This window comes from Vulpes lagopus, chromosome 16 (assembly GCF_018345385.1).
Source record: "Vulpes lagopus strain Blue_001 chromosome 16, ASM1834538v1, whole genome shotgun sequence".
Classification (NCBI taxonomy): domain Eukaryota; kingdom Metazoa; phylum Chordata; class Mammalia; order Carnivora; family Canidae; genus Vulpes; species Vulpes lagopus.
In genome coordinates this window covers 524,063-538,102 of record NC_054839.1, presented here as the reverse complement: position 1 = coordinate 538,102, position 14,040 = coordinate 524,063, and the positions used below count along the sequence as shown (strand labels likewise).

The following is a 14,040-nucleotide window of genomic DNA, read 5'->3' as shown; positions in this document are numbered from 1 at the left end:
AATTTAAGATGGCACCGGTGGTCTTTACAAGACCCTTTCCTGGCCACCATGCATGGTCACGGGTCCCGGGACCCCCTCTGCCCAGATGCTGCCATCCTAACCTGGGGTCTTTACTCCGTACCAGCATGATGGAGGGATGTGACAGGGGCCTGTGACCTGCATGTGTCCCTGGTTCATCCATTTGTGGGGAACTGAGTTTAAGCATCTGCTGCCCTCTGGACACAGAGCAGGAGCCCGGTCGGGGTCGGGGCAGGTGGGAGGTCAGAGCCGAGTGTAGCCTCCCCACTCCTCTGCAGCCTGTGGCCTGTGGGCACCGACCAGAAGCCCTGGAGGGTTTTCCCGCTGGTCTGCCTGCTGGCCCTCAGGCTCTGGCACAGGGACCCGAGGCCGGAGGGAGGTGGGAAGGAGGCGGTGCACGCAGAGGAGGGGCGGTGCTCTGGCCACGCAGATCCTTGCCGGTAGCAGTCGCAAAGGCAGGGCGGGACCCCAGCAGCAGGCCCTCCCAGGATGCAGCCCTCGGTGCCCGGGCCCCTGGCCTTGCTGGATGCCACAGGTGAGTGGGGCGCCAGTACCCCGGTGGTGCCTGGAAGGCCATGGACTGCAGTCCTGGGCTGGGGTCATGGGCAGGGTCCGCTCGCCTTTCTGCAGCCCTGGGACTTCACCTGTAGGGCCCTTTGTCCTGACACAGTTGGCTCTTTGCACTCCCCCCACTCCATGTCTCCTGTTACCATGGACCCAGCCTCTGCCTCCCTTGTCCCATCTTAGCCTGCAGACATTTCCAGACCTTGTTTGCACAGATGGTGGCTTCTCCCCACGGTTTGGGCGCAGCTGTGTTCCAGCCTCTACACCCTCGGTGCCCTCGTTCCTGGAGCCCCGGGTACCTTGACAGACACCGCCTTGGGCACATGGCCTGAAGGACATGGATGCACTCTCCTGAGCAGGCGGGGCAGGTTTGGGACGGGGCAGAGAGGCTGCTGCTCCCTGTCTGGAGGTCCCGCCAGGCATGCATGTGCAGCCTCTCGGAGGCCTCTCTTGTTAAAAACTAGAGTTAATGGTATTTGGTTTTTAAATAAAAATTAAAGAATCTGGCTTTTCCTTGAAAGAAACAGATGTGCGGCTCCCTTCTCTAAAGCACGGAGCTCTGGCACCTGTGACTTCATCCTCCAGAGACGGATCACTTACTGGTGTCCTATGACTGCACTGGAATGACTGGTGGTTTACAAAGCAGTGTCGGGCATCTTTCCTTCTGACGAGGAATTATAAACTAATAAACAACAGCTGGACTTGGGCTCTTATCTAAAAATACTAAACATTAGTGCAGCTGGGAACTCTGCACTCGGTGTCTCTGCGGCCAGCACCTCGGCATGCATCCTGTGGATAGTCAGGGAGCAGGAAACTGAGACTGAGTCTCTGGTTTCTGCTTGGATTCCGGGGGGCGTCACTGTCCCTCTGTTTCTGGTGATCCCACGTGATGGAGCAAGCACACTCTTCTCTCTGGGACTCAAGGCCCCACCAGCACTGCCTGGTCTTGGTGACACGTGTCTGCTCCTGGTTGCCCTTCGTCAGACGGGGCGAGGCTTCCAGAAGAGCTGTGGTGGCCAGAGGGCAGGGGCAGGGGCCGGGGGCTGAGTGCCTGCTGTTCTGGGCGGGAGGACGTACGTCCCATGGGAGATGCCGCTGGTAGCCTTCAGGGTTGCCCCTCAAACTCCTCTCCCCCGAGGGAGGGAAGCCAGTTTAGCACCTGTTAGGCCATCTTAGCGCTCTCTCCACTCATGTTGAACAGATTCACTCCACTCACTGCGCGTTCACATGTGTCCTGACAGCAGCTGAGATGCGGGTGATGCAGCTGCTTGTCTCTGTCTCCACTGTCCAGCTTGGGAAATGGAGGTCACTGTACCCAAGAGGTCTGCCTGTCATCTGAGCTGGGCGTGGGATCTGGTGGCTAACAGGGCACACGGCCCCCACTCTGCGGGCTTCTCCTTGGGTGGATGGAGACTACGAGGCCTTCTGAGTGGCAGCTGCCTGTGACAAACCTGACAGTAGATATTTTAGGTACCAGTCAAGGCACGTCATTGGTAAAACACCACACTCAGCCCTGCGTGTGGACAGGATGGAGAGGACCTTCCTCCAGCACAGGACCCTTTGTCTGCAAAACCTGATCTAAAACTGCATGTGTTGGGGAAATTATGATCCTGCCTTCCCTTCTCCGGTTTACTTCTTGTTCCCTTATCTTATGCCCAGTCCTGTGTTCATAGTGTTTCAGGCCAGGGCCTTCTCCTCCGTCTCTGTGCAGTGCCTGCAAAGACCTCGCAGTGGGCTGGCATTCGGCTTCCCAGCATCCTGTGGGGGCCACACCACGGCATCTTCGCCCTCCAAGTGACCTCGGGCCTGTCATGGAAATTCGGATGGAGTGGCCGCGTCTCCTTGTGCCCAAGCTTCAGAAGGAAAAAGGACAGAATGGGCTGCAGGGAGCATCCCATGATCCCTGAGGAGACATGTTTGGCCCTTGGCTCTGTGATCTGTGCGTCAGAGCGCGACCCTGGGACGTGCTGAGGGTGTTAGGCCAGGTGAGTGCCCCTGTGGCGCTGAGAGGCCCCGGGGGCTGTGCTCTGGCTGAGGCAGCCACTGAAGCATCTCGCTTATGGCTGGGGGCAAGAGATGTGCTCCATACTAAGTGAGGAAAAATAGCAGAAGAAAAACCCTTTGCAGAGGAGGTCACCTGCACGAGTTTGCAGGGTGACTTGTTCTTCCGTGTGACTTCTGAGCATGTCAGGACCCCATCGCGGGCACGGTAGCTGACCTGCCATGAGCTCAGCTGATGGGACTGCACAAATGCAAATTCACACACAAACTGTCGGGGGGTGTGGACCTTGTGTGCAGCGACTGAGCCTGGACATTGCTGTCATGCGCCATTGTCTCTGCTGCTAAACACTCAGGATGTTAATTGAAGAAGTTTGGTGCAGAGAAGCACCCTCTTCTCTTATCCTGCACAGGGATCCAGATGGCTAAGCTCCAAGAACACAAAACTCAACAGCCCGGATGCACTCTTGCCTCCACCTCTGCTGTGTGGCTGCTGCCCATGAGGTGGGAGTGGGTGTCTCCAAGTGCAAATGGTCCCGGCCAATGAGGCCTCCCTGCCTTCCCTGAGACACACCACAGGGAAGAGAGTCAGGTCAACGGGAAACCCAGAAGTCAAAACTCGAGGGCTGGAGAGACCTTGGGAAGGTCTCCTCTCTGGCTGCTTTCCTGAGTTCTGTGACACCTGGAATCAGGTTTGTCCACAAGCACTCTGATGTCCCAAGTAGCAGATGAGGTCCAGAGACTTTGTTCTGCTACTAAAGTTTGGAGATAGACAACCCAGGCTCTTTGTGCTCTGCCATTCTGTAAGTGTGGATTCCCTTATGGCCCAAAATGGCTGCTGGGGCTCCACCTTTATGCTCATATTCCAGGCAGCAGAAAGGATGAGAGAGAGAAAGGCAGAGGGACAGGCTTCTCTCAGAGATTTCCTGGAGGGCCTACTAGACATCCTTTGCTTTGATGGGTGCTAATGGTCAGGCATGACTTCTGCTGTGTGGGTTGTCAGGATGAAGGCTTTGGGGAACTTGCAGACCAGGATGGGCATTGGTTTTGCGGGTGAGCTGTGGTGGTTCTGGTGTTCAGTGAGGATGTACTCTGTGGGCACAGTCTCAGGCACAAGAGATGGAGCAGGGAAAGACAGATCCGCAGCTGCCCTCATGGGCCCATCAGGTGGGGGGTCTGATATCGGGGCGGTGAACACTGGAGTGGAGCTCACTGGGTGCAGTGGGCCTGCAGGGGTGCGGCCAGAGGCTCCCACTTCCAACCAGCAGGGAGGCAGTTGCGGGGGAGGCTGTGCAGGTGCAGGCAGGTGGGGGTGCACGTGTCCTCTAGGAGAGGAGCCTGGTAGAAACTTTCCAGGGGGACTAGCGGGTGACCAGGGGGATGCTGACTTCCTGCCATGAGAAACAGGGTCCTGGGAAGATGGGGTCAGTCATGTGGGCCGCTTGGGTTACCTGCGGAAGGGTCTTCCAGACCCTCCAGGCCCCAGAGAGGTGGAGCGAGGCAGGATGTGTGTTTGCTGAGACCCTGCTCTAAGCCCCATCCCTCTCTCACAGCTCCTCATTTGTCCTTCTTCTAGAAGGGTTTGCGAAGAGGAAGAAGACCTCCCTTTGGTTTGTGGGGTCTCTACTCGTGGTGTCTGTCTCCATCCTGACCGTCGGCCTGACTGCCACCACCATGACAGAGAATGTGACCATGGGGGGCTACTACCCAGGAATCATTGTGAGTGCTGCTCCCCTTGGGTCTGGGCTCGGGTGGAGGGCAGGGCACAGGACCTTTTGCCAGTGGTTGTGGTCAGAAGAGGCTGAGCCCAGAGGCACCTGTGTCTTCTCCTGGGCCTGTGGGTGTGCTTGGGCAGCCTCAGGCAGGTGGCCTGCGTGAGCACAGGGCCCTTGAAGGGCAGGGGAGCAGGCACAGCATTGGAACCTTGAGATGGGGAAGGTGAGGGGGGGTGGGGATGCCCAAGCCAGGGAGGGTGCCCGGCCTGTGCAGGACAGACCCCGGCCCGGACCACCCTGGGCCTCTGAACGGACCAGCCCAGCCAGGAGAACAGAGTGTGCCTTTAATAGAGTCCTGCAGAGGAGCCCCAGGGAGGTTCGGTTAATCAATTGCTCTCATGGGGGCAGCAGAAAAGCATGTCATCCACTCCTAATTTCAGATTTCAGGCAGGAATGCCACAGCATAATTGGGGACAACCTACTCAGATCTGGCAAGAAGTGCCACCCAAATTCAGAGTTTTTGAGGAGAGTGTCTGAATTGTGATTTCATGTCCACTGTTGTTAGCAATAGAATCTGCTGAGGGGCCCACATGGCACGAGGGGTCTGTGGATTCGGCTGTCATCCACTGTGATGCCCTTAAAATTGCTGTCATAAATGGTCAATCCAGACCTTCTAAAAATAAAGCTCATTTAATCACATTTTATTACTGAAAGTGTTGTCAAGATTAGCAATAATATTGGTAACATTTAGGCAGCCCCAGTGGCTCAGGGTTTAGTGCCACCTTCAGCCCAGGGTGTGATCCTGGAGACCGGGATGAAGTCCCCCGTCGGGCTCCCTGCATGGAGCCTGCTTCTCCCTCGTCTCTGACTCTCTCTCTCGCTCTCTGTGTCTGTCATGAATAAATAAATAAAATCTTTAAAAAATATATTAGTAACATTTTTAGCAAAGGTGAATGGGTTATTGGCATGAAATAATAAAAAATATTTCATATATATTGTTCACTTCATCTCTAGAGTAACACTTTGTTTTTGTCTATACTCTATGATTCTACATTCTTGTGTGTTATTTATGAGTAAACATTAAAGAGTGTCAGAAAAGGCTTTATCAGTAAAGTCTGCAGAGCTGCCCATATTCTGGGGGCGCCCGTCTGCTGTGTGTGTGGACACAGGGCCAGGGCTGTGGGGAACCCCCAGATCCGGTGTCGAGGTGTTGACTTCAGTCTGCTCTGCCAGAGCCGGTTCTGGGACCAGCCAGGGTTGAACCTCAGCCTGCCGGTTCTGAAGCTGATATGCAGAGGAGCAGATGAAGTCCACTTAAAGAAAATGTGGATTAAAGTCACCTGCTTGGAGGGCAGCCCCGGTGGTGCAGCGGTTTAGCGCCGCCTGCAGCCCAGGGCGTGACCTGGAGACCCTGGATCGAGTCCCATGTCAGGCTCTCTGCATGGAGCCTGCTTCTCCCTCTGCCTGTGTCTCTGCCTCTCTCTCTCTCTCTCTCTCTCTCTCTCTCTGCATCTCTATGAATAAATAAATAAAATCTTTAAAAAAAAAATAAAGTCACCTGCTTGGAGACCCGTGTCTGTGGACATGGTGTCAGAGTGGCCCCGGGAATAGGCAGGACAGAGCCAGTGGAACTCAACAGAGGCACTTCAGTGCCTTCGTGTCCGAGTGGGTCTCCGATGCCTTTGAACTGGGGAGCTGGACTATGATATTCTGAAGCTGCATGTGGAGGAAACGTTCGTCTTTCCTCCCCGAGAATTCCTGAACTCTTGGTGAAAATGTCACCTGTGCTCATGTGTCCGTCTCCACTGATACAGACGGAGGCTTCAGTAGCTGTAAGTGTGTCTGTCCGTGCATTAGATCTGACACTGTCACCTGAGCACCCACAGCAGCCATCAGTGCCCCAAACTCAGACACAAGCCCGACGGGCAGGAGCCCACCTGCCACCTGCTGTCTGTTGCCTGCTGCCTGTCGCCTGCCGCCTGCCATCTGCTGAGAGCACCTGCCGCCTGCTGCCTGTCGCGAGTGGCCCAGTGCAGTTCCTCCTTGTTGGCCGCCAGTTCAGCCGATGGACATTCCTGGAGAAAATCTCCCGCCAGGTGGACTCGCTCGGTGGAGGGACCCGCTGCCCTGCATCCCTCATCTTGACGCGAGCGCAGCCAGGGTGTGTTCTTCCAACAGACTCCTCCCTTGGTCTGGGAGAAGGAGCCGAGGCTTTCTCAAGGATGGGAAGTCCCCCGTCCTCCCAGTGCCGGAGACTCCTTCCTGCTCTCCTCCGCTCCTCTGGGTTACCTGTCTGCCTGCTCACCTGTGAGTGGCATCGGCCGCATCTGTGGGCGATGACAACTCTTCTCCCATGTGCCCTGGGTCCTGCTTTTCCAGTATGTCACCCAAGGAGCCACCCTGTGACTCTGACTTCAGATGGGCCCAGGAGAAACAATCAGGTGGGCCCTCACCTGGAGGCCAAAGCAGGACACAGCTGTGAGCACGCTGAGCTTCTGTGAGGGTGCGGAGGGCAGGGTCACATGATCAAGCGTCAAAGTACTTGAACACGGGAATGGAGATGGGTCACGTTTTGGCAACTTCTACTCCAATCACCAGCTTTGATGGAGCTGGAGAAGCCCGCCCAGCGGTGTGAGTTTGTGTGCCACTGGGCGGTTAAGGTGGGGGGAGCTGCCTGTGCTAACCTGAGTGCTTTCTCCCTTGTGTTTCCTTTGCTGCCAGCTGGGCTTCGGAGCTTTCTTAGGAATTATTGGCATCAACCTGGTGGAGAACAGAAGGCAGGTGGTAAGAATGTACATTGTTTCTTTCAAATGTGGGGCGGGAAGAGTGCTGCCCCTCAACAGAGTGTGTTACCGCTCTGGCAGTGCTCCTAGGAAAGCCTTCCACCCCCACCCAGCAACGCAGGACCAGGGCCCAGTTTCCCAGGCTGTGCACTGCACAACTCTGGTCTCAAGGTTTAGTGGGTGCCCTTCCCAATTAGTCTAAGTGAGTGTTGCTTCTGGGATCATAGGGTGGATCCTACAACCTCATGTGATAGTCCTGGCTGCCAAGGTTGAGGTGCAGGAAAGAAAGATTAGGGGGTGGGATGGGGGTTAGTAAGTGAAACGATGATATAGAGGCTCCCCCAGGCTGAGGAGAAAAGGGAGGTAGCTGGGACAGCAGGACCCATGGCTCAGATGGGCTCTGTGGAGACATGTAGACACTGCCTGTCCACGGAGTCGGTTCTTGGGGTGAGTGCCAATCTGGACCAGTATTCCAAACACGGTATTTTTATTAACAATTTCATTTTGGCATCTGTTTATTGCACGGTTTGGGAGATGGAGCTCCAAGAATGGTCAGTTTGTTTTTCCAATCACTGAGGTGGCTCGTGTTCAGGGGTATTTGGGGCTATGTGGCCGTTTCTGACTCATCTCCAATCTGGCCATCATGCTGACCTCCAGGTTTGCAGCCACCTGCCCCGGGGCTCACACTGCATGACGGGTGTGCAGGAGATGACCCCATGTGTCCTCTGTGTCCACAGCTGGGCTGTGCTGGCCACACTGAACAAGCAGCCCCTGGGGCAGAACGAGCCTGGCTGAGTGAGGCGGGACGTCCTGGGATGGGTCTGGGGTCAGGGGGAGCAGGTCAAGGAGGTATGGATTCTGGCAGAAACAAGTGTTTGTCCTAAGACCTGGGAGGGTGAGCACCTACTCTGGGCTTCTGGCTGTGAGGAGGTGGACAGAGGGACCCAAGGCTTCTCCCACCATCCAGGCAGTGCTGGACCCCAGCCTCCTGGGAGGGCAGTGCTCAGCGCCCGGATGCCCCCTCCTCCCAGCGAATCTCTGGAAGAATTGTTGAGTTCTGTCCATACTTAGCCACATTCCAATGTGAGTGTCCCTGGGGAGGCCCCTGAGTTCAAGCTGCAGGGTGGGGAGGCACTAAGCTTGCAGAGTGGGGCTCGCAGCTGGGCTGCCTGAGGAGAGGCTGCAGCCCCCAGGACCCCGCAATCCATCCAGCAGAGGCAGTGATGACCTGGGCCTGCAGAGGTCAGCCTCCTGATGGCTTTTCTATGCGATTTCCCCAGGAGCAGAGCCGGCTGTGAAGTGGGGGGCAGGTGTCAGGCTGCTGGTGAGCAGGCCAGCACCCTTGGGGTGGTGCTGACCGTCTGGTCCACAGACACCTACTCTTTCCTCTCCTCCAAAAGCTTTGTTGAGGTATAATCCACCCTTTAAAGGTGTAAATTCAGTGACCTTTAGCATATACCAGGTATGTGAGGCCATTTGAGAACATTTCTGCCCTTTTGACCAGAAGCCTCTGTCATCAGCCACCAGGCCTGCATCCCTGTCTCTAGCCCTAGGCATCTGCTACTCAACTTTTGTGTTACTTGTGTCATGGCTTGTCACTCGGTATCACGCAGTCCAGGTTCACCCATGCTGTGGCCTGTGTTGGGACTTCATTGCCGAGTCACGTTCGGGCGTGTGGATGGGCCGCTTCCTGTGTATCCATCCATTAGCAGTGGTCACTGGGGTCGTGGCCACCTCCAGCGTTTGTGCACAGGGCCACCATCAGTGGTGGATGATACAGTCCCACAGACACGTTTTTGTGGCTCCGGCACGCAGACCTAGGTGGGACTGCCCAGTCCTGCAGCAGTCATGGGAAGAAGTGCCAGCCCGTCTTCCAGAGCAGGGGTGCCATCCTCGTTCCCACCCCTGTGCTCGTGGACTCAGTGTCTCCAACCCTGCTGACACGTGTGCTCATCTGTAGTATTCTGGCCCCGCCGTGGGCCAGACATGGCTCTGACTGTTCCCTCGATGACTAGTGACCGCGGGCTTCTCTCATGGGCTCATTGGCCTTTCCACCTTTTCCTGCAGACAGAGGTTCATTCAAATCCTCTGCTGATGTTTACGTTGGGTGAGTTGTCTTCCCGTTACTGACTTGTCCTTTACACATTCTAGACCAGCCCTTTGTCGGATGCATGACTCAAGTATTCTCTCCCATCTGTGGGCTCCCTTCCCCTTGCTGGTGGTGGCCTTGGAAGTTTGTAGTTTCAGTGAAGCCCCATTTGCATACATTCTCTGTTGTCTGTGCCATTGGTGCCATTTCTTTTCTTTTTAAAAGATTTCTTTGAGAGAAAGAGCATGAGTGTGAGCTGGATTGGGAGGGGAGGAGGGGGAGGGGAAGGGTGTCTCCAGCCAACTGCACGCTGAGCATGAAGCCCCACACAGGACGATCACAACCTGAGCGGAAACCAAGAGTCAGACCTCAACCCACTGCACCCCACAGATGCCCTGCAGGCGTCATTTCTAAGAATCCTGTACCAGCTCTGGGGTCATGAAAACTCACCCCTGTGTTTTCTGAGTTTCATCACTTACACATCAGTCTTTGGTGCATTTTGAGTCAGTGCTTGCCTATGGTGTGCGGTGGGGATCCTCATTCCATTCTGCCCATGTGGCCGCCCTCTGGGTGCAGAGCCTGGCAATCCACACGGAATGGTCTCCACGCCTGTGGTGGTTGCCACCTCATCACACGTGTGCGCACCTGCTTTTGGGCTCTCTGTTCTGTCCTTTCCGTCCCCGGCTCTCTCCTTCTGTCAGTGCAGTGTCTCAATTACTATTGCTTCGTAGCAAGTTTTGAAATCAGAACCCGAGTCTCCCTACCATGTTCCTCTTCCTCAGGATTGTTCTGATTCTCTGTCTTTGCGATTTCCTCTACATTTACGAATCAGCTTGAGGGCACCTGGGATTCTGATGGGGATTTTGCTCAATCCCTGGATCAGCCGAGGGAGTGTCACAGGTTTGTCCTGACCCATGAATGTGGGTTATTTTCCTAGGTTTTTTAGATCTACTTTTATTTCTCTCAATAATGTTTTGTTGTGTCAAGAGTCTTCAGGAGGCTGTTTTGTGCTTCTTTTGTTCAGTTTATTCCTAAGTATTTTATTCTTTTGGAGAATGTCATAAACAGAATTGTTTCCCCAACTTCATTTTTGGATCGTCCATTGCATGTGTATAAAAATACGATAGATTTTCCTCTGCTGGTCTTGTATCCTGTAGGTCTGTTGAGCACATTCTTCCGTTCTGGTAGTTTATAGTGGATTCCTTAGAATTCTCCATCCAAAAGATCATGTTACCTGCAAATAGAGATAGGTGTGCTTCTTCCTTTCCAATCTGGATGCTGGAGTTCTGTTTGGAGGCTGTGGTAAGAGGAAAGCAGTGTGGGGCCCAGCGAGCTCACAAGCTTCCCTGGGCCCCAGACCAGAGCCTTCGACGGACTTGTCTGTGAACGTGTGCTGCCTCGTTGTCCTTGTTGGGAAGCTGTTCTCCAGGCTGACCTGTGGGATGAATGTGTTCACAGACCTTTCACTTAATGCTGACGGAGACTGAAGCCTAGGTTCACCTAGGAGGGGTGTGACCTCGGAAACCTTACTCAACCCTTTGGACCTGGGTCTCCTTATTTCCAGGGCTGCTGGGAGCACCTGTGTGAGGACACCTGCCAGGGCTGGCCCAGAGCAGGTGTCCAGCACTTTCTCCAGGACGTTTGTGTTGCTTCCCAAGTCAGGAACTAGAAGGCTGAGAAAATGCATTTCAAGTGCATCCAGACATGTAAGAATGTCTTCTTCTTCTTCTTCTTCCTTGATCTCCTTTTAATTTTCTCTGACAGAAAATTTAAACATATGCGAAAGTAGGCAGGGGAGGCGAATGAACCTCATGTCTTATCCCCTCACCCCTGTTTCTTCCCTTCCCATATTATTCTGAAGCAAATAGCAGACATAGTGCCATTTCATCTGCAAATAGTTTACTCTGCTAGAATTTACAGGTAGAATCTAATCGTTGTCAGTGGCTTCACCATTCTTTCTGCCCAGCTCTGTGCTAGTCTCCAGTGATTTCCTAGGAAGGCCCCGACATGAGTCAGCTTTTCATACTTTCTGTTAATGGTCAGTTAGTGCCTTCTCTCACCCAGACTGATGACAAACCATCGATGTCACTACCAGCTCTGCTGTCCAGATGGCCCCAGGGGTGGGGGCAGAGGCCTGCGGTGGTCGACTGTGGAACTACCATGTGGGGGGGTGGGTCCGGAGAGCTTGGTGGGGGAGGGCGGTGACGTGAGCTAGCCCTGTGGACCTGGGCCTATGGCAGTGGGTGCCTGGGCGCCCTACCTGCCACTGCCGGGAGGGGCTGTCCCACTGCGGGTCCTGGGCCTCCTCTCTGCCCCCAGACGCAGACCTGCTGGTGTCTCCCCTGCACACCGCCAGGGTCACCATCTGGTCCTTTGTTGGAAGGTTGGGTGTTTTTCCATCATGTGAGTTTGTGAAAATCTGCTGTTCCTTCTTGAATTGAAGTTGGTGGTTCATGCTTCTTGCGGATGGTTGGTTTCCAGGTCATGCTCATTGGTGCACGAGCTCATGGTACTTTCCTACAATCCCTTTAGTTTCTGTAAAGTTGGTAATAATGTTTCTAGGTTCATTTCTGATTTCAGGTATCTGGTTTTTCTTGCTTGTTCTCTTACTTCAGCTATAGATTTCACATTTCTGAACAACCAACCTGATCTTATTTTTCTTCCTGAGTCTTCTCTCTGCATTAACCACCATTATTCCCTGTATTTCACTGCCTTCGGGTTTAGTCTGTTCTTTTTCCAGTTCATTTGGGCATCAGGCGGCCAATTGAAGGTCTGTCTGCTTTCTCAGTGCATGTTTACTGTGGTCAGATCCTTCCAAGCTTTGGCTGTGCCCCCAGCCAGGCTCCACTGTGCCTCCGTCTTGTTGCGGTCACCTCTACCTGTATATAGCCTCCCTGCTGACTTCCTCCTTGACCCATTGGTTGTTTCAGGGTGTGATGTTTGGATTTTCCGTCTTTCCACCCATGATTTTCTAGTTCCATCCTTGTGGTTGGGAAGAGGAAGGCACAGATGGTGGGAACATGGTTGGAAGACACACGAACTTCAGCCTGGGGTTGTAGGGGAGGCAGGGTGGGCTGCGTGGGGGATGCACACCATGGTAGGGCCTCGGGGCCTGCAGTGTCCCTGGCAGGAGGCTCCCAATCACAGCCAGGGGCAGAGGGTACAAAGGGGATAAGGGACACCTGGAGACGAGGGAGCTGGGGATAGGGGACACCTGCTGAGGGATGGCCCAGGAATCCTGCTTCCCTTCTTTGGGGGTTGGGGCTGCCTGTGGGCTCCCTGGTGAGGGCCTGGTGATGTTCTCCTTGGCCCACAGTGTCCCCACCAGCCTGGTCCACGCGATGCTCCTGGGCTGTCTGACTAAGCCCCTCTACCCGCACCAGGGGCCACCCTCCACCTGCCCCTTTGGAATAGTGCCCCCTCCACCAGTGCAGATTCTCTCCAGAACCCTGAGGCCTGACTACTATGCCTCTCCCATACCATCTCCAGGTGCCCCCTTCAGACCACCCCTGGCTGCTCCTGGCCCTACACTGGTCATCACTTGCCTGGGTCATTGTCCCCAGGAGCTAACTGTCCCCCTCCCACCTGCTCCAGTCCATCCCTGCAGGCAGAGGGCTCCCAAGCTCCAGGGCAGGCCTTCCCAGAGTGCTGCCCCCTACCCGAGAGCACCACCATGCCCAGTAAGATCCCAACCTCCTTGGCAGCCCTGAGTCACTGAATGTGTCTAATGCCCCGGATGAGAGGCCTGACCCCCAAATGACAACCTTCCCAGCAGGTGCCAAGCTCACCCCACTCTTTGCTCTCATTCCTACATTATCAACCTGACTTTATCTATTGGTGTTTGGTTTTTAATCTGCCTTCCCTGTTGCAATGTAAACTCTGTGAGCCCGGTGGAGATCTGAAGGTGACCTTCCCCTCTTCCCAGAGAAGGGGCCTGGGCAGGATGCTGAGGCCAGTTACCCCGTCCTTGTGGAACTGACAGCCTCCATGCACAGCCCATCTGTGCAGCCGCCCATGCAGTGTGGAGGGTGATGCTGGCACTGGGTTTTACTTTTCAAGGGTGGTGGGTGAAGGCAGGGCCAGCAGGAAGTCGATGAGAATGTTCAGATGAACATTTTGGATGAGACCAAACCAGGGCATGCATGTAGCTCTGGAGAGCCTAGGGCTGGCAGGCAATGGCAAAGAATACAGTGCACATCCTGGGCTTCCTGTGAAGTTCTGGGTGAAATTGGGCAGAGGTGTAATAGGAAGTGTCTTGGCTGCCTGAGACTCTGGCCAGGCCACTGCTGGGGCAGAGCTGGTCGTGTGACCAGCACGTGGAGCGTGGCATTCTCTGAGGGTCCATTGAGTCAGTGTGTGATGAGCTTGCTGAGGCAGCAGGTCCTGACAGCACTCTGCTTGGACACACGAGTGAGGTAGGAGGCTGTCAGCACGTCAGGGGTGGGGTCACTTCTGGCAGCTTCTCAGGCAAGTGGCCAGTGCTTGGTGGATGTCCCAGCTGACAGCTGAGCTGGGGGTGAGTGCACAATGCACAGAACAGGTGGACACTCACATTCGACAAGGGCCCAGTAGCCAGGTTGGCCACAGACCCCACTGGGCTCTAGTAGAGTGATTGCTGGGGACAGTCCAGGTCCTTGAGGACAGTAGGAGTGGCCCGAGGGATGGTTGGGGATGAGGGAGACAGATGTAGAAGACATAGAAGAGTTCCTGCCATGTGCTGTGAGGCCTGTCTGTGGCCCAGTGTGCCCAGGGCTCGAGAGCATCATGGGCCAGTGTGAGAATGGTGTCTGGGATCAAGCAGGTGCTCAGGAGGCATCCGCTGGAGGAGTGGGCTCTCCCTCCTTGGATTTGTGTCAGAGAGTTTGCCTCCCTT

General features: G+C 54.9%; 1 protein-coding gene across 1 annotated transcript in view; it reads left to right on the top strand.

Annotated features, from left to right (window-relative positions):
* The first annotated feature begins 507 nt into the window (after nt 1-507).
* TMEM255B (transmembrane protein 255B) overlaps nt 508-14,040 on the top strand; it is a 37,389-nt gene continuing 23,856 nt past the window's right edge. Inside the window, exons 1-3 of the mRNA XM_041731401.1 lie at nt 508-553; nt 4,157-4,299; nt 7,017-7,079. Of these exons, the coding sequence (XP_041587335.1) occupies nt 508-553; nt 4,157-4,299; nt 7,017-7,079 (252 nt within the window). The remainder of the gene's footprint in view (nt 554-4,156; nt 4,300-7,016; nt 7,080-14,040) is intronic.